General features: G+C 42.1%; 1 protein-coding gene and 1 pseudogene across 1 annotated transcript; one reads left to right on the top strand and one right to left on the bottom strand.

Moving 5' to 3' along the window:
• Positions 1 to 5760: 5760 nt before the first annotated feature.
• LOC137756304 (zinc finger protein 182-like) lies at positions 5761 to 7794 on the top strand (annotated as a pseudogene).
• Positions 7795 to 10106: 2312 nt separating this feature from the next.
• On the bottom strand, positions 10107 to 13620 carry LOC137756303 (sperm acrosome-associated protein 5-like). Its single transcript, XM_068532611.1, has 4 exons — positions 13476 to 13620; positions 12893 to 13051; positions 10311 to 10389; positions 10107 to 10206 (listed from the first exon to the last, which is right to left on the bottom strand). The coding sequence occupies exons 1-4, from the start codon at positions 13618 to 13620 to the stop codon at positions 10107 to 10109; spliced, it is 483 nt and encodes a 160-aa protein (XP_068388712.1).
• Between the last annotated feature and the right edge of the window lie 4480 nt (positions 13621 to 18100).

Genomic DNA, 18100 nt, shown 5'->3' with positions numbered 1-18100 from the left:
ATAACAGTATAAAAGACATAAATAAAAGAGAGCTATGGTGGAACAGCTCCTCCACAGTGCCCTGGTGACCTTGTATGTATCCACATAGGCCACACAGACAAGGCTGGAACTAGAGCTGAATCTATGTCTTGGCAGAATGACTGTATTGTTCCTGGAAAATGAGAGCATGAGAGGCTTGTGAGGAGCTCCTATAGGGTCATTTCCCACTTGCCTCCCTATCTCCTCTGGGAGGGCACTTCTCTCTCGCCACAGGTTCTATTGAGGTATGAAGTTTTCTGCCTCACTCCCTTAAGGTAGAGCTGCAGGCTATAAAACTTCTTAGCTGCAGCATGGCTATAGGTGTCTCAGTAACAGAGTGTCCTATCTTTCCTGTTGCAGTCATCAGGCCCCTTTGTTTTGGTGTTGCCCTGAACAGGGTCTTAGGGAGCTGTAATCTTTAGTTGATCCTTTTGTTTGCTGTCTAAGTAAGTAATAAACAGTCTGAATCTAGAAGGGGCTCATTGTTTCTTTACAGGCTGAATATGTCAGGCCTTGGCCTGGCCTTGCCTTTTGCTTGACAAGAGGATAGAGAGAATGGGGACAGAAGTAATATTTGTAGAAATATTGAGTATTTTCCAACACTAATGGTAGTCATCAGCCCACAGTTTCAGGAAGCACACCAAACCCTAAGTACTAAACACAAATAAAACTACATCTAAACTCATCATACTCAAACTGATGAAACCCAAAGTTATAAAGAAAACCTTAGAAGCTGTCCTTAGAAAAAAGGACAAAGGAAAAACAATAAGATGAATGGCTGGTTTTTTCAAGAGATATTCTGGTAACCAGAAGAAAATGGAATGATATCATTGAAGTACTGAAAGGAAACAAAAATCTGCCAACTGAGAATTCTATACCCAATTCTATACCAGTAGTCCAAAAAGGCAAGTGAAATAAATACAAATATTTATTACAAAGCTTACTACAAAGCTAAGAGAATTCATCATCAGTAGACTTATACTACTAGAAATACTAAATATTAAAGTTATTTAATCTGATCCCAAATGGAAGCAAGAAACATAGAAAGGAGTGAAGAAGCACAGAAAGGTTGAACATAAAAAAATGAAAAAATATATGCAATGCAAACACTAATAGAAAGCTGTTGTAGCTATAATAATAACAAAGAAAGTAGGCTGTAAGGTAGAAGTAATGCTAAAGATAAAGAGGGAAATTTCATAATGATAAAAGGGTCAATTCAAGAGAAGATAGAACAATTCTAAAATTTTAATCTACCTGCATTATTAGTTTTTGTTGCTGCTGTAACAAATTACCACAAACTTAGCTGCTTAAAGCAACACCCATTTATTACTTCACAGTTTCCATGGGGCAGAAGTCCAGGCAAAGTGCGGTTCAGCTGGGTTCTCTTCTTAGGGTTTCATAAGGTTGAAATTATGGTGTTGGCAGTGCTGTGTACCTTTCTGGAGGCTCTAGGGAAGAATCTACTTCCAAAGTCATTCAGTTTGTTGTCATAATTCACTTCTTTTTCACATGGTCCCCTCCATCTTTAAGCTGACAATAGCATGGCAACTTCTTTCTGTGCTTTGAATCTCTGACTTTCCCTTCTGCCTTTCTCTTCCACTCCTGCCCCTGGGTATCTGCTTTTAAGGGCTCATGTAATTACGCTGGGCCCATATGGGTAATCTGGGGTAATCTCTCTAAATTAGGATCAACTGATTAATAATCTTAATTACATCTGTAAAGTCCCTTTTGTCATGTAACGAAACATTCATGTGCATGGCAACTCATCATATTTAGTTTCTGGGGATTAGGACAGGACATCTTTGGGGGTCCATTATTCTGCATACTACATCACCTAATAACATAGGTTCAAAATATATAAAGTGAAAGCTGATAGAATTACAAGATGAAATAGACAAATCCACAACATAGAGATTTTAACACCTCTCTCAGTAATAGAATAAACAGAAAAAAAGTCAGACATGTTATAGAAGAGTTGAACATCACAATTAACCAACTTCATATAATTGGCACAACTTCATATAATTACTACACCCAACAACTGAAGAATTCAGTCTTTTCAGGTGCACAAGGAGCATTTATCCAAATAGAACCCATGTTGGGGACTTCCCTGGTGGCACAGTGGTTAAGAATCTGCCTGCCAGTGCAGGGGACACAGGTTCGAGCCCTGGTCTGCAAAGATCCCACATGCCGCGGAGCAACTAAGCCCGTGCGCCACAACTACTGAGCCTGTGCTCTAGAGCCCGCGAGCCACACAACTACTGAAGCTTGCACACCTACAGCCCATGCTCCGCAACAAGAGAAACCACCGCAATGAGAAGCCTGCGCACCGCAACGAAGAGTAGCCCCCACTCGCCGCAACCAGAGAAACCTGTGTGCAGCAATGAAGACCGAACACAGCCATAAATAAATAAATAAATAAATAAATAAATAAATAAATAAATAAATAAATAAATAAATAAATAAATTTATTAAAAATAAAGAACCCATGTTGGTCCATAAAGAAAGTCTCAACAAATTTCAAAGGATGAAGTTCTACAGTGTATATTCTCTGACCACAGTGGAATTAAACTACATGCCTATAACAGATAACTAGAAAATCCTCAGATGTTTGAAAATAAGTCACGCACTTGTAAATAACCCCTCCTTCATTCCCCTTTCAATTGCTATCCCCTGACTCATGGGTAACCACTATCTGATTTTCACCATCATAGATCATTTTTGCTTCTTCTTGAACGTCATGTAAATGGAATCATACGTTATTATTCTTTGGGTTTGGCTTTTTTTCATTCATCATGATGTTTTTGAGACTCATTCTTGTTATTTTATATATCAGTAGTTTGTTTTCTTTCCATTACTGTGATTCTATTGTATAAATATATCACAATTGTTTATCCATTCTACTGCTGCTGGATGTTTCCATTTTGGCTATTACAAATAATACTTCCATGAATATTCTTGTTTATATCTTGGTGAACATATGTGTTCATTTCTGTTGGATATTTACCTAGGAGTGGGATTGCTGGGTCCTAGGTTAGGGGTATGCTCCTCAATAGTAGATTGAGTTACAATGTTTTCCAAAGAGGCTGTACCATTGTACTCTCACCATATACGAGAGTTCCAGTTGTTTCACATCCTCACCAACATTGGGTTTTTGGTCTTAATTTTAGCCATTCTGTTGGTATATAGTGGTATCTCATTGTGGTTTAAATTTGTATGTCCCTGATAACTAATAATTTTGAGCACCTTTAAATATGTTAATTGGCCATTTATATATCATCTTTTGTGAAGTGTCTGTTCAAATCTTTTTCTATAGGATTGTTTATATTTATCTTACTGGGGGCTTCTCTGGTGGCACAGTGGTTAAGAATCTGCCTGCCAATGCAGGGAACACGGGTTTGAGCCCTGGTCCAGGAAAATCCCACATGCTGTGGAGCAACTAAGCCCGTGCGCCACAACTACTGAGCCTGCCCTCTAGAGCCCTCGAGCCACAACTACTGAGCCCACGTGCCACAACTACTGAAGCCCGCACTCCTAGAACCCGTGCTCCCCAACAAGAGAAGCCACCGCAATGAGAAGCCTGCGCACCACAACGAAGAGCAGCCCCCACTCGCCTCAACTAGAGAAAGCCCGCATGGAGCAACGAAGACCCAATGCAGCCAAAACTAAATAAGTAAAATAAATGAATTTATAAAAAATATATATATATTTATCTTACTGATTTGTAGGTGTTCTTTATAGTTTCTATAGTATAAAAGTCCTTTGTTAGATACAGGTATTGCAAATATCTCAGAGAAGGCATCTTTGAAATGATTAAACAGTAGCTTTTCTCTTAAGAATATTCCCTTCTTAAAAAATATTATTTTAATTTTGGGACTTCCCCGGTGGGCCAGTGGGTAAAACTCCATGCTCCCAATGCAGGGGGCCCGGGTTCAATCCCTGGTCGGGGAACTAGATCCTGTATGCCTTAATTAAGAGCCCTCATGCCACAACTAAGAAGTCCTCATGCTGCAACTAAGAAGTCAGCATGCTGCAATGAAGAAGTCCACAGGCTGCAACGAAGATCCCGCGTGCTGCAACTAAGACCTGGTGCAGCATAAATAAATAAATAAATACATAAATACATAAATAAATAAATATATTATTTTAATTTTTATCAAACTGATTGAATAGAAGTATGTAATTACAGGGATTGGTGTCATTCGAAGATGTGTCTGTGGACTTCACCCAGGAGGAGTGGAATCATCTGGACCCTACTCAGAGAACCTTGTACAAAGATGTGATGCTAGAGAACTATAGCCATTTGGTCTCTGTGGGTGAGTACAGCTTCCTTGAGTAATTCATAGTGTACCCAATAGAACAACTTTCCATCTCTGAAGTGTAGTAATACTTTGACCTCAAGTTCCAGGAACTAAAGATTCTTATTTTTATTTTTATTTTTTTTATTGACATATAGTTGATTTACAATGTTGTGTTAGTTTCTGGTGTACAGCAAAGTGATTAAGTTATATATATATATATATATATATATATATATATATATATATATATATATATTCTTTTTCATATTCTTTCCCATCATTTTTTTTTTCTTAAATTTTTTGGCCGTGCCGCGCGGCATATGGGATCTTAGTTCCCTGACCAGGGATTGAACCTGCATCCCCTGCAGTGGAAGCGTGGAGTCTTAAACATTGGACCACCAGGGAAGTCCCTCCATTATGATTTATTACAGTATATTGAATATAGTTCCTTGTGCTATACAGTAGGTCCTTGTTGTTTATCTATTTTATATATAGTAATTTGTATCTGCTAATCCCAAACTCCTAATTTATCCCTCCCCCACTCCCTTTCCCCTTTGGTAACCATAAGATTCTTTTTTTTTTTTTTTTTTTTCTTACAATACCTCAAATAACGCTTTATTCTATGAGGCCACCATTACCCTGATACCAAAACCAGACAAAGACAGTATAAAAAAAGAAAATTATAGGCCAATATCTCTTTGATGAATATAGATGCAAAAATCCTCAACAAAATATTAACAAAACAAATCCAAAAATACATTAAAAAGATCAGACACCATGATCAAGTGGGATTCATTCCAGGGTCACAAGGATGGTTCAACATTCACAAATCAATCAATGTGGGTAACCATAAGATTCTTAAAAAAAATTTTTTTAATTGAAGTATAGTTGATTTACAATATTGTATTTGTTTCAGGTGTATAGCAAAGTGATTCAGTTATATATATACATATATCTTTTTGAGATTGTTTTCCATTATAGGTTATTATAAGATATTGAATATAGTTCCCTGTGTTATACAGTAAGTCCTTGTTGCTTATCTATTTTATGTATGGTAGTTTGTATCTATTAATCCCATACTCCTAATTTATCCCTCCTCCCCCTCTCTTTCCCCTTTGGTAACCATAAGTTTGTTTTCTATGTCTGTGAGTCTATTTCTGAGGAACTAAAGATTCTTAATCGCTCTTAGACTGAACAAGGTGTTTGTACTTTCACCTCTCATGTGAAAGTTATGCTTATTAAAATGTACCTTCCTAATTACTTTGAGGCCCTGAAGCCCACACAGATGTGCCCAAGTCTTGTATCATTTCCCATTACAGGGTATCCTGTTACTGAACTAGATATGATTACCTCTTTGGAGAAGAGAGGACTTTGGATCATAGAGAGAGAAATCCCAAGTTCGAGTTGTACAGGTAAATAAGAAATGAATAGGTGGGAGACGATGAGGGTAAGACTCCAGTGTGTCAGTGAGTGCCAGACATCTCTTAAAGCTCAGAAATATCTTCCTAAAGCATATGAACTTTTTTTTCTAACTCCAAATTGTTAGTTTTGTGAGTTACTGTCTCATGGTAATCTTGGAATGAGATGGAGAGGAACTAGACTATAATCTAGCCTTGTCCTTCTGCTTCTTCTCTTGGTCACCTCAGTTGTTTTCAGCCTTCCTGAAAGGCTCTTTCCATCCTATTTTGAGTCCCCTCCCTCCAAATCCTAGATCCGATACCATTTCAAAAAATCATTTTTTCCTACTCAGTGGCTACCTAAACCCATTTTCACTTTCTCTCCTCAATTTTAAGGTACTTTTCTTAAACAATCAAAGTCACTTATATTTACTGTTACTCTCCTGTTCCAATATCTATTAGAGCAATTTGAGCTTCTTTCCCCTTAAGCTCAGCATATAGGAGAGACATGTGCTTCGAATTACTTTCTGACTGGTATCTAGTCAAAAGAAAATAAAAGTCAACCCTACAAAGGTCTGCTTCTGACAAAAGGTGTATTCACACGGTATGGTTTATTATTCTTCTTTCTAGAAGTCTGGAAAGTTGACCAGCTGGAGAGGTACCAGAAAAACCAAAACAGACACCTGAGGCAAGCTATAGCCATTAATGAGAAAAATTTGACTAAGGAGAGAGGTCATGAATATAATGGATTTGTAAACCCACTTCCTCAGAGCACAGGGGTGGTTTCTTCATTACACACTCCCTGTATATATGACTCAGAAAAGTTTTCAAGATAATTCGGGTTTACTCAGTCATAATAGAGGCTTTGCAGCTCAGAATGTTATGAATGTAATGTATATGGAAAATTATTAATTCATGGCAGGCTTAAGAAAAATAATGGAATGAAATCCCATGACCATAATGTGGGTGGGAAAGGTCATAAGCATAACCCATTCTTTGTTCAGCATAATATAACTCAAGCTGGAGAGAAAATCTGTTAATTTCCTGAGTGTAGAAAAACTTTCAGCAAGAATTCACTCCTATTGCTCATCAGATCACTCATGTAGGAGAAAAACCCTACGGATGCACAGAATACAGAAGAGCCTTCAACAAGAAGGCACGCTTCAGTGTACATCAGAAGTACAACGCACAAAAGAGAGAAACCCTTTGAATGTAATGAATGTGGCAAATCCTTCAGAGAGAAATCAGCACTGCATATACATCAGAGAACGCACACAGGTGAAAAACCATATACATGCAACGAATGTGGTAAAGCCTTCCAAGAAAAGACAAAGCTCATTATACGTCAGAGAACTCACACAGAAGAGAAATCCTGTGAATGTAATGAATGTGGGAGAACCTTCAATCAAAAGGTACATATCAGAGAACACACACAGGAGAGAAACCCTATGAATGTAATGAATGTGGCAAATCCTTCAGAGAGAAATCAAAATCACGTAGACATCAAAGAACTCATACAGGAGATAAACCTTTTGTGTGTTCAGACTGTGGAGGAGCCTTCACCCTTAAGCTGAATCTCAGTGCTCATCAAAGAATTCATACAGTAGAAAAAAACCTATGGATGTACTGTATGTGGGGAAGTCTTCTCCCTGAAGTACTATCTTATGTTACATCGGAGAGCTCATACAGGAGAAAAATTTGAGAAATCCTATGAATGCAAAGAATATGACAAAGTTTTCTTCCAGTAGTCATATCTCATTATTCATCTGAGAGTTCACACAGGGGAGAAACCCTATGAGTGTAATGTATGTGAGAAAGCTTTCTCCCTGAAATCATATCTTGTTATACATCAAAGAACTCACACATGAGAGAAAAACCTATAAATGTGATAAGTGTAGTAGAGCCTTCAGAGAGAAGTCAAAACTCACTCTACATCGAAGAACCCACATAGGTGAGAAACCCTATAGCTTTCCTGAATATAAGAAAAACCTTCCAGAAGTTAAAGTTCATCATGGATTAAAGAACTCAGAGAAAAGAGAAACTTTGCAAAAGAACTGAAAATGGAAAATCCTTCATAAAAATGTGAAAGGAAAAGAAAAAGGTGAGGTGAAAGGATCATGCCTTAGCTAAGGTGGTCAGGGAAGGTCTTTCTAAAAATAAGGAGCCAGCCATACTGGGGGTAAGAACATTCCAGGCATAAGGAATAGCAAGAGCCAAGATCCTGGTGCAAAATACTTGGCCTCTGTAGTTGTTATCATGGGTGTATAGTGAATGACCATTATACATCAGAGAGGTTGTTCAAGGCTGCAGTCCTTTGAAGCCTTGAATATATGAGAGCCAAACCTCATGGTAAATCTGGGCACAGGTATCAAGAGAAACCCAATTTAATTGATTTCAATAAACATAGTCCCATGGCAATGATATTAAGGGAAATAGTCCAGATTTAATATCAAACTCTCATAGAAAAAACCTAATACAGTCTATTATGAAGAACAGCTGCTTTGACATCTCTCATAATGGGGAATAAGTGCTACCTACGGAAAAAAGAGTTTATCAAATGATATAAAATTAGAGATTTAAAGATAACCACTAAAGGAATAACAATGATAAATACACTATAAATATTGTAAATTATTAGAAAGGATGCATAATCGGAACAATGTAAAGGAAACACTAGGGCATCAAATCCAGTTTTCAGAAGTAGCAACAGTTGATAATGCCAATATTCTTGCCCCAACCTATTCTACGTTCAAGATTTTGGCTTCTCCTTCTTCTTTTTTTTTTTTTAAACAATCACTTTTGTTATTTATTTATTTATTTATGGCTGTGTTGGGTCTTCGTTTCTGTGCGAGGGCTTTCTCCAGTTGTGGCAAGCGGGGGCCACCCTTCATCGCGGTGCGCGGGCCTCTCATTATCGCGGCCTCTCTTGTTGCGGAGCACAGGCTCCAGACGCGCAGGCTCAGTAATTGTGGCTCACGGGCCCAGTTGCTCCGGGCATGTGGGATCTTCCCAGACCAGGGCTCGAACCCGTGTCCCCTGCATTAGCAGGCAGACTCTCAACCACTGCGCCACCAGGGAAGCCTCCTGGCTTCTTCTTTGTGTGGACCTTCCCCCTGTCTGAGCTAGATCATGCAGTCTTCCCAGAAATACTATGAGCTACCTGATAGGCTTTTAGGAGATCTGCTTTTTACTTAAGTTCACCAGAGTTTATTTATGCTGCTTTTGATAAATAACTATCTCATTCAGAAATTGGTATCCAGAGTGATGGTACCTTTTATGGACCCCAGGGAAATGTGAGATTTGGTTATCTAGGCTGGTTGGGGCTGAAGGCAGGGGAAATCCAGGTGGCATTAAAGAAGGGGGCTCTGGCATTCCTTGGCATGCAGTGGCAGATAACTGCTTTAATGATCATCTGTGCTTATCTGGATGAAGTCAACACTGAAAACAAGGCTTTGGGTAGTTGAATATCCACCCCAACCAAAGAGTACAAAGGACGTGAGGGACTGCTTCCTCACGGGGGTGGCTGCTTCCAATGGGGCTGGTCGGCACAAAGAGAAAGAATGGCAAGTTCAAATTCCTAAATTCTCTGCTCAAGACATAGACTGAAACCCGGGGATTCTGTAAAAATAATTATTACCTTGTGCAACCATTGAATTCCTGGCCTAAATTTCCAGTTTGTCATTTGAAACTTTGGTTACAGATCATGAAAGAAGGAGTTGGGGGCTGAGAGTTAGAATGGTAATAATGTGGGAGGATGTGGGAGAATGTGAATACTTTAAAATCCTAATTCCCACTGAGCTTTCTCTGTAAGCTGAAACCAATTCCATTTTCCCCTGAAGAGACTGTATCTACCTTAATTAAAGACCCTGTAGTTACTTCAGCAGAGAGTGATACTTTTTAAGGGAAGCCAATTTTCATACCTCCCCACACCACCCTTCTATTTCCAGACCTAGAATTGTCTTGTGTACTAAACACTTTAAGTGCTTTACAAACATTAATTCATTTAATTCTCTCAGAAACCCATGAGATAGTTACTACCACTATCATCCTCATTTTGCAGATGAGGAAACTGAGGCACAAAGAAATTAAGTGCCTCACCCAAGGCAACTTGGGGACAGTAAGTGGTAGAGATTGTTTATGAACCCAGGAGAACCTATGCTCTTAATCACTACATTATCCTCCACCCCCACCCTGAGTGATCTCGTGTCCCCTGATTAGAGCTTTGAATATATGGAGGGAGAGATTGAATAGGGGTACCTTCAGGCATTGGAAAAATGAAGAGAGTCAGACATCAGGGGTCTCTTGCATTGTTTATAGATATCATCCTTTGTTAAATCCACAAAAGAAAGAACAGAAAGGAAAATGAAATCTCTATCTCTGGGAAGCTGAGTCATGAATGAATTTCTGTTGTGTATGGTTTTGCATACATATGACACCCCTTGAGCCATTCAGATAAATCATGGCCAGAACAGTGCTGGTTCCAAGAATCCCTGGGAAATGAAGGGAGAGAGGGAGGATGAAGTGGACAGGCTGATGGGGTGGCAGTGCCACTATCCCGGCTGCCCAGAGTCCAAGCCATCCCCATGAAACTTACCAGGTATTCATACCATTTTGTGAGGACACTATCTGCTTGGCACACATGATGTCATCCAGAATATGGCGGTTGAACAGTTCTAGGAGGAAGAGAGGGATATAGTAATCTGGTGTATTGGAGACAGGGTGACAGTGTATGAAGGGACAAGGGGTTCTGGGTTTCTTGGGGCCTGAATAACTTCAACCACTATATTGCCTGATTCTAGATGACCTTGATTCACTTATTAGCTGGCTATGAATTACATCAACTGCCATGTTGACTGGTTCTGTACAACCTTAACTCATTGACTGATCCTGAGTGATCTTGACTGTCACGTTTGCTAGTTATGAGTGACCTCAACCACCATGTTGGCTGGTCCTGGACAACCTCAGACTCCATGTTGGCCAGTTCCAGATGACTTCAACTGTCATTTTGTATGGTTATGAATGATCTCAACTGCAATGGCTGTTGGCTGGCTGGGAAGCCACTCAACTGCAAGGTTGGTCAGTCCTGGGAACTTCAAACACTATGTTGTCAGGTCCTGGATAACATCAACACCCATTTTTTTTTTTAACATCTTTATTGAAGTATAATTGCCTTACAATGGTGTGTTAGCTTCTGCTTTATAACAAAGTGAATCAGTTATACATATACAATATGTTCCCATTTCTCTTCCCTCTTGCATCTCCCTCCCTCCCACCCTCCCCATCCCACCCCTCTAGGTGGTCACAAAGCACCGAGCTGATCTCCCTGTGCTATGCGGCCGCTTCCCACCAGCTATCTATTTTACATTTGGTAGTGTATATATGTCCATGACACTCTCTTAACCTGTCACATCTCACCCCACCCCCTCCCCATATCCTCAAGTCCATTCTCTAGTAGGTCTGTGTCTTTATTCCCGTCTTGCCACTAGGTTCTTCATGGCCTTTTTTTTTTTTTCCCCTTAGATTCCGTATATATGTGTTAGCATACTGTATTTGTTTTTCTCTTTCTGACTTACTTCACTCTGTATGACAGACTCTAACTCCATCCACCTCATTACAAATACCTCCATTTCATTTCTTTTTATGGCTGAGCAACATTCCATTGTATATATGTGCCACATCTTCTTTATCCATTCATCTGTCGATGGACATTTAGGTTGCTTCCATGTCCTGGCTATTGTAAATAGAGCTGCAATGAACATTTTGGTACATGACTCTTTTTGACCTATGGTTTTCTCAGGGTATATGCCCAGTATTGGGATTGCTGGGCCGTATGGTAGCTCTATTTGTAGTTTTTTAAGGAACCTCCATACTGTTCTCCATAGTGGCTGTATCAATTTACATTCCCACCAACAGTGCAAGAGTGTTCCCTTTCCTCCACACCCTCTCCAGCATTTATTGTTTCTAGATTTTTTGATGATGGCCATTCTGACCGGTGTGAGATGATATCTCATTGTAGTTTTGATTTGCATTTCTCTAATGATTAATGATGTTGAGCATTCTTTCATGTGTCTGTAGGCCATCTGTATATCTTCTTTGGAGAAATGTCTATTTAGGTCTTCTGCCCATTTTTGGATTGGGTTGTTTGTTTTTTTGTTATTGAGCTGCATGAGCTGCTTGTAAATTTTGGAGATGAATCCTTTGTCTGTTGCTTCATTTGCAAATATTTTCTCCCATTCTGAGGGTTGTCTTTTGGTCTTGTTTATGGTTTCCTTTGCTGTGCAAAAGCTTTTAAGTTTCATTAGGTCCCATTTGTTTATTTGTGTTCTTATTTCCATTTCTCTGGGAGCTGGGTCAAAAAGAATCTTGCTGTGATGTATGTCATAGAGTCAACACCCATTTTTACTAGTTACAAGAGACCTCAGTCTCTATGTTGGCTAGTCCTGTTCAACTTCAGCTACCATGGTGCCTGGTCCTAGATGACATCAACTGCTATGGTGGCTAGACGAGGATGACCTTAACTGCCATTCTGACTAATGATCTCAACCACTATGTTGACTAGTCCTGGATAGCCTCAGCCTTCAAGCTGCCAAGTCCTGGGTGATCTATTCTGTCACTGTGGCAGGACTTGGACAACTTCAACCTCCACTTGGGCTGGTCCCAAATAACCACAGTCTCCATTTTGGCCTATCTTGGACAACCTTAAACACCATTTTGGCCAACCCTGAACAACTTCTACTGCTATTCAATTTTGTCCTCAACAATACCACACTCTTGTCTGGAAAATTCTTTCCTTTCTGCACAGAGGTACCTTGTTTCTGTTCCTACAGACAGATATCTGCTTCTTCCTTCAGGGCCTGGACAACCCCAACCCCAAATCAGGACAGTTTCCCCCTCCATTCCACTTGGAGCTAAGTGTATTGTTTCCTGAGTCCTAGAAAATGGCAGCCTCCATTCTAGGTGAGGTTTGGGAGCTCTGAGTCCTCCTGACCTAGACAACATCTCAGTGCAATCTGGGTAAGGATACAGGCTGGTGTCTGTAACAGCCCAGGCAACTCTGCTCCTTTCCCTATCATTTTTCTGCTTGTTACTCAAGGCTATGGCTTAGACAGTCTTGCCCTCTGCGTGTTGGGGAGTGGGGCCAGGCAGGGCTTCAAGGTGTCCTCAATGCTGCCTTACCATGACACTCCATGTGACAGAGGTTCTGGGTAGGTGTAACACCATTGTCACACCACCAGGCGGAGTTCAGCTGGAAAATGCCATATGAACTGCTGCCATCAGGATTGTGGTCCACGAAGGAGGTGTCAAAGCCACTTTCATAGTGCGCCATGCACAGCCCTGGGGCAGGGAGGGGGGAGGTAGCAGATGGGCATGGGTCTTGGGAATAGGGGAGAGGGTAGGATGAGAGAGTGGGGCAGGGATGGTTTTAATCTTAGTTGTTGGGGGTGAATATCTTGGTTTGGGGTTGATGTTGGTGATTCTGGTGAGATACCAGTAATGGTGGTGGTGATGGTATTCGTGGTGATAACAGCAGTGATGACATTGATGGTAGTGATGGCGGTGTTAGTAGAGATGAGGGTAAATGGTTGTGAAGGCAATGATGATGAAACTAGAGTTAGTTAAAATACTCATCATAGTCAGAGAGTGACTGAGAGGATCATTCCCTAGCCTGGGAGGTAACAAATGGCAAAGGGGAAGGGCCTGGGTCTGAGTGTGGTGGGCGGCCCGTGGCATGGGTGGGACTTGGGGTGACGAGTCTCACAGTCTCCAATGGTGTAGCCCTTGAAGCCGTTGAGGCCCGCCTCCTCCAGCTTCATTGCCAGGTCGCAGCGTTCGAAGATCTTGGCATCCACAGTGGCAGGCATCAGTATGGCCAGGGTCACCACCATAGTGTCCCAGGCCTGCATTATGACACCCACAAGCCCTCCTAACTGACCCATTGCTTCAGACTCACCCTCCAGTGCTCAGAACTAAGGATATGCTGGAATTTTGGGCTCTGTGAAGATCTAAGTGACAGATTCTGGAACAGAGAAGCCAAAGGGTTGGGCATCTCACCATCTTCCCCTGTGCTAGCTCTGTTAAAGACACAAAGAAAAAGAAAGATACTGATGTATACACAGAGGTGGAAGGAGACAAGGACAGGGAGAAACCCAGAGATATCAGAAAGGGATGCAGGGAGAGAGGGGCTGGGGACACAAAAAGGACAGACAGGACCCAGGTAGTAGACTTCACACTCAGCCCACATTCCCCTACGTTCCTTAACACTGTCCCACTCTACTCCCATTAATCATGCTCTACCACTTGGTTACCTCCATTTCCACTCATTCTGCCCCTCATCACCTCCATTTCCCCCACTCTGCTGAGTAGTCAGCTCTGGTCACTACACCATGCCTACTACCACCTCGGATTCCTCATGCTTTATAAAATATGACCACTGTGCTCTCCCCTTTGCTCCACATTACTTCTATTTACTCATTCTCAGCACCTCCTTCACCTCTCTTCACTTAGTGTGCTCTGTTCCACCCTCATTTACTGGAATCTGCCCCATGTTACACCCATTTAATCAGACTCTGCCCCACATTACATATTACACATTACATATTACATATACATGTTCACTCTACTGCTTTTACACCCCCGTTCTCATTCTACATTTTATTCCCTCGTCCACTTACACTGCCTCTTATCCACCTATATTCACTCACACTGGGCCTCGTGTTACTGCAATTCCCTAACCCTCTACTTACTCTTACCCAAGCTCTCTCACATCCTATTCCTTCTTCACCTCCATTCACTCCCAGACTCTCTTTTCCTACTTTCACCTTCACTGCCTGACACCGCATCAAATGACTCCCATACGCTCTCACGTGGCCCATCCTTCACCTTTGTTCATTGACTCTGGGCCTCATTCCCTCCCTCATTCACTCTATTTCTGCCCCTTCTTCACTTCTATTCTCTCAAGCGCTCCTCCCATATTACCTGCATTTCCTGAAATTGTATTACTCCCAAACACTAGCCCAAGTTATCCACACATACTCACTCTACACTTGGTCACCTCCATTCTTTCTCAATCTTCACTGCCTCCCATTATCTCATTCATTTAAAGTCACTCCCGATGTAACCCCTGTTTCCACTCATCAATCTTGTTCTGCTCCCGATTCATGTTGAGTTGCTCCCACTCTGCCTCGCGGTACCCTCGTTCAGTCACACTCTGCCTCGGATTTACCACTTTTTGCTCACATCGGGCTCCATTTCCCCCACTTTACTCACCTTGGGCCATGTGACCTTCATCCCCTCTCCCTTTGCCTCACAATACCCAATTCCTCACCTTCTTCTGCTCTTTACTTCCATCCCCTCTCACTCTGCCCAACATTACCTCCATCCATGCACATGCTTTGGCTCATTCACCTGGGCTGATTCCCACTGGGATCTCTGCACATTACTGGAACGCTGCCCCGCATTACCTGCCCCATCTAATCCCAGTCTGCCTCTCATTCACCTCTGGTCGTTCTCCTCCCTCGTAGTATCCCCACTCAAACAAACTTGACCCGATTCACTTATTCACATTCTACCATGTATTCATTTCTGTTTCCTCTTATTCTGCCCCTTGTGCCCCCCATTCTTCCCTCTGTGCCTCACATGACTTCCATTCACTGCTACTTTCTCCCTAAATTCACCTCTCCTTACTCATACTGTGCCCCATAAACCATCATTCATTTACACTTCAATCCTTAGTACTCATATCGACTTGCACTCTCATGCTTTATCAACCCCATTCACATTCACCACCTTTCACAGCGTCCCATTCACTCACAGTCCACTCCCTCTTTCACTTTTTGCCACTTAGACGGTGCCTCATTTTCCCATCACTTACTCAATCTCATCCATAATCTTAAATTGATTCAAAATTGAATGCGTAGTCATTCCCTCACTCTGCCCCACACTACCCACATTCACTCCACTCCACTGCTCATTCACCTCCCTGCCATCCCCCTTTGTCTCTCCTTGCCCCCATTCATTCCCAATTTGTCCTTCATTCACCATTATTCACCCCCCCTGCCCTCACTGGTCCCACGTGTCTCTGTTTAGTGACACATCTGCCAAGACAGAAAAGTCTGATGTATTGTTCAGGATTCAGTTTGGCTGCACATACCAATACCACCCTAAATACCAATGGCTTCAAGAGGATGGAAGGGGATTCCTCTCTTGGAGGCAGGGCTAGAGTGGCAGCTCCAAGCTCACCAGAGAGCTGGCTGCTCCTATGCTGTAGCTCTGCCAAACTCACCTGCTACCTATGGTCCAAAATGATTGCTTACAATTGGCAACACTTCCACAGTTTTGAGAAAATGTATCTTAAGAGCAGTTGTAATGACTCACCAGCGAGGTGGGGGTGGCCTTTGGGTTGGAGTGTCACATCGTGCAGATTCTGTGGTGGGACCAGCTACCTGTCAGCTTTCCACACCCCTTCACCTAGCTACCTGCTGCTTAGGCCACTGAATGAGTTTGTACCTGTAGGGACTGATGGTAGAGGATGCCCAGGACAGAGAGTGGGCATCCTAGCTCCATAGCAGAAAATCTGGTTTCACATAGCTTGTGGATATGCACTGTGAACCCTGGGACAGTTTCTGCAGGGCTGTATCACTGGCTCAGAATATTTTTGGAGCTGGAAATCACTGTACCCCAACACCCACCAACCCTATAGGATTTCCCCCTACACACAGGGGTGTGTGTATATATATGTGTGTACAAGGTGGCAGAGAAGTTATGTTTACAGGATGGAAGAAGCCAGACTGACAGGGGCCCTAAAGGTCCAGCCCCTCCTATTTTCCACCTCCTAATGCATTAAGAGAGTTGACAAGTTTTGTACCCAGAAGGCAGAGATCCTTAAGAGAGCAAGAGACCTGAGTTACTTCCCTGCTTTCTCTCTTTGCTTTGTCTGCTAGGAAGCTCCATCTATATTCCTGGCCCCCCCCCCAAATTCCTTGCCTAGTTTTAATGGTTCTGGAATGAGGACCCTCAGATATTTTCTGGAAGTTCTGTGGGATACTGAATAAACAAAAGAAGAGTATTATTGGGTAGAAGTTAAGGATCCGATCTTGGGAAACTGTGTGACTTTGGGCAAGTTACTTAGTCTCTCTGGGACTCAGTTTCCTCACCTAACAAGACGGGTGGGACCACAGGATTGTTCACAGAAAGTGGGGACTATCTGAGGCAGGTCATGTCATGTGCTTCACACAGTGCCTGGCACACAGGAGATACTGAGCTAGGTCTCAGCCTCCATTATCACTTGCTGGGCCTGTTGGCAGGATCCTCCTTATTGTTCTTCCTGTTTTCGCCCTTGCCCTCTGCAATCTGTCATTCACAAAGCAGCCTGCAGGTCATCTTTTTATTTTTTTTCTTCTTATTAAAAAAAGTTTTATACATACACACATCTAATTTTATTTTAATCATCATCATCACTTACACAGCACTTGCTGTGTTCCAGGCATTGTTCTAAACCATTTACAATTATCAGCTCATTTGTCACCACAGCCCTAATGAGGTAGGTGCTGTCATTATCCCCCATTTTATAGATGAGGAAATTTAGCACAGAGGAGTTGAGTCCTGACCTAGATTACACGGCTGGTAGGTGGGAGTTTGCAACCAGGCTGTCTCCATCATGTTTGTTTGTTTGGTTGGTTCTGTTTTCTCTCCTGCTGTATTCCCAATATCTAGAACACTACCTGGCATACGGGAGGTGCTTAAGCAAATTCCTGTGGAGCTCATGTCCTAGCGGTTCAAGACAGGCAATAAACAAGAGTCTAGTATACGTGTATTTTTAAAGTTAATATATAATGCTAGATTGCTTCAGACTGGTGTTTTAAAAATCTGATCCCCCTTAATGGCATCCCATTATGTCAGAATGAGACATGAGCTCTGTCCCTGGCAGAGGAGGCCCTACAGCATCTGGCACCCACTCACTTCTCCCTTGCCCACACCTTCTATATTCCCAACACACTGACACTGTTTCTGTTCCTCCAACGTGCCAAACCAGGTCCTACTTCAGGGCCTTTGTAACAGCCGCGCCCTCCACCACGAAGCTCTTTGCTTCAAATATTTGTGTGGCCGGCTCCTTTTGATCAGCGTTAACTGTCACCCCCGACAAAAGGAGATCGTCCCTGCCCATCCTGAGACAACAACATTGTCAGCCACTACTTAACACATCCCCTTCATCCCGGTGCGTGTGTGTACTAGGTGGCCATTTATTTATTCTTCAGCTTCTTGTTTGTCTGCACACCGTCCTTCAAACGCTAGACTGTACACTCCCAGCCTTAGCCACTGGATGGAGCCAGTGACCTCTCCCTACCTCCTAGCCTTTGTGCATGCTGAGCAATTCTGCCACGCATC

Source organism: Eschrichtius robustus, chromosome X, assembly GCF_028021215.1.
Source record: "Eschrichtius robustus isolate mEscRob2 chromosome X, mEscRob2.pri, whole genome shotgun sequence".
Lineage (NCBI taxonomy): Eukaryota > Metazoa > Chordata > Mammalia > Artiodactyla > Eschrichtiidae > Eschrichtius > Eschrichtius robustus.
The sequence above is the reverse complement of the archived record's forward strand: the minus strand, read 5'-3'. Positions and strand labels throughout refer to the sequence as shown.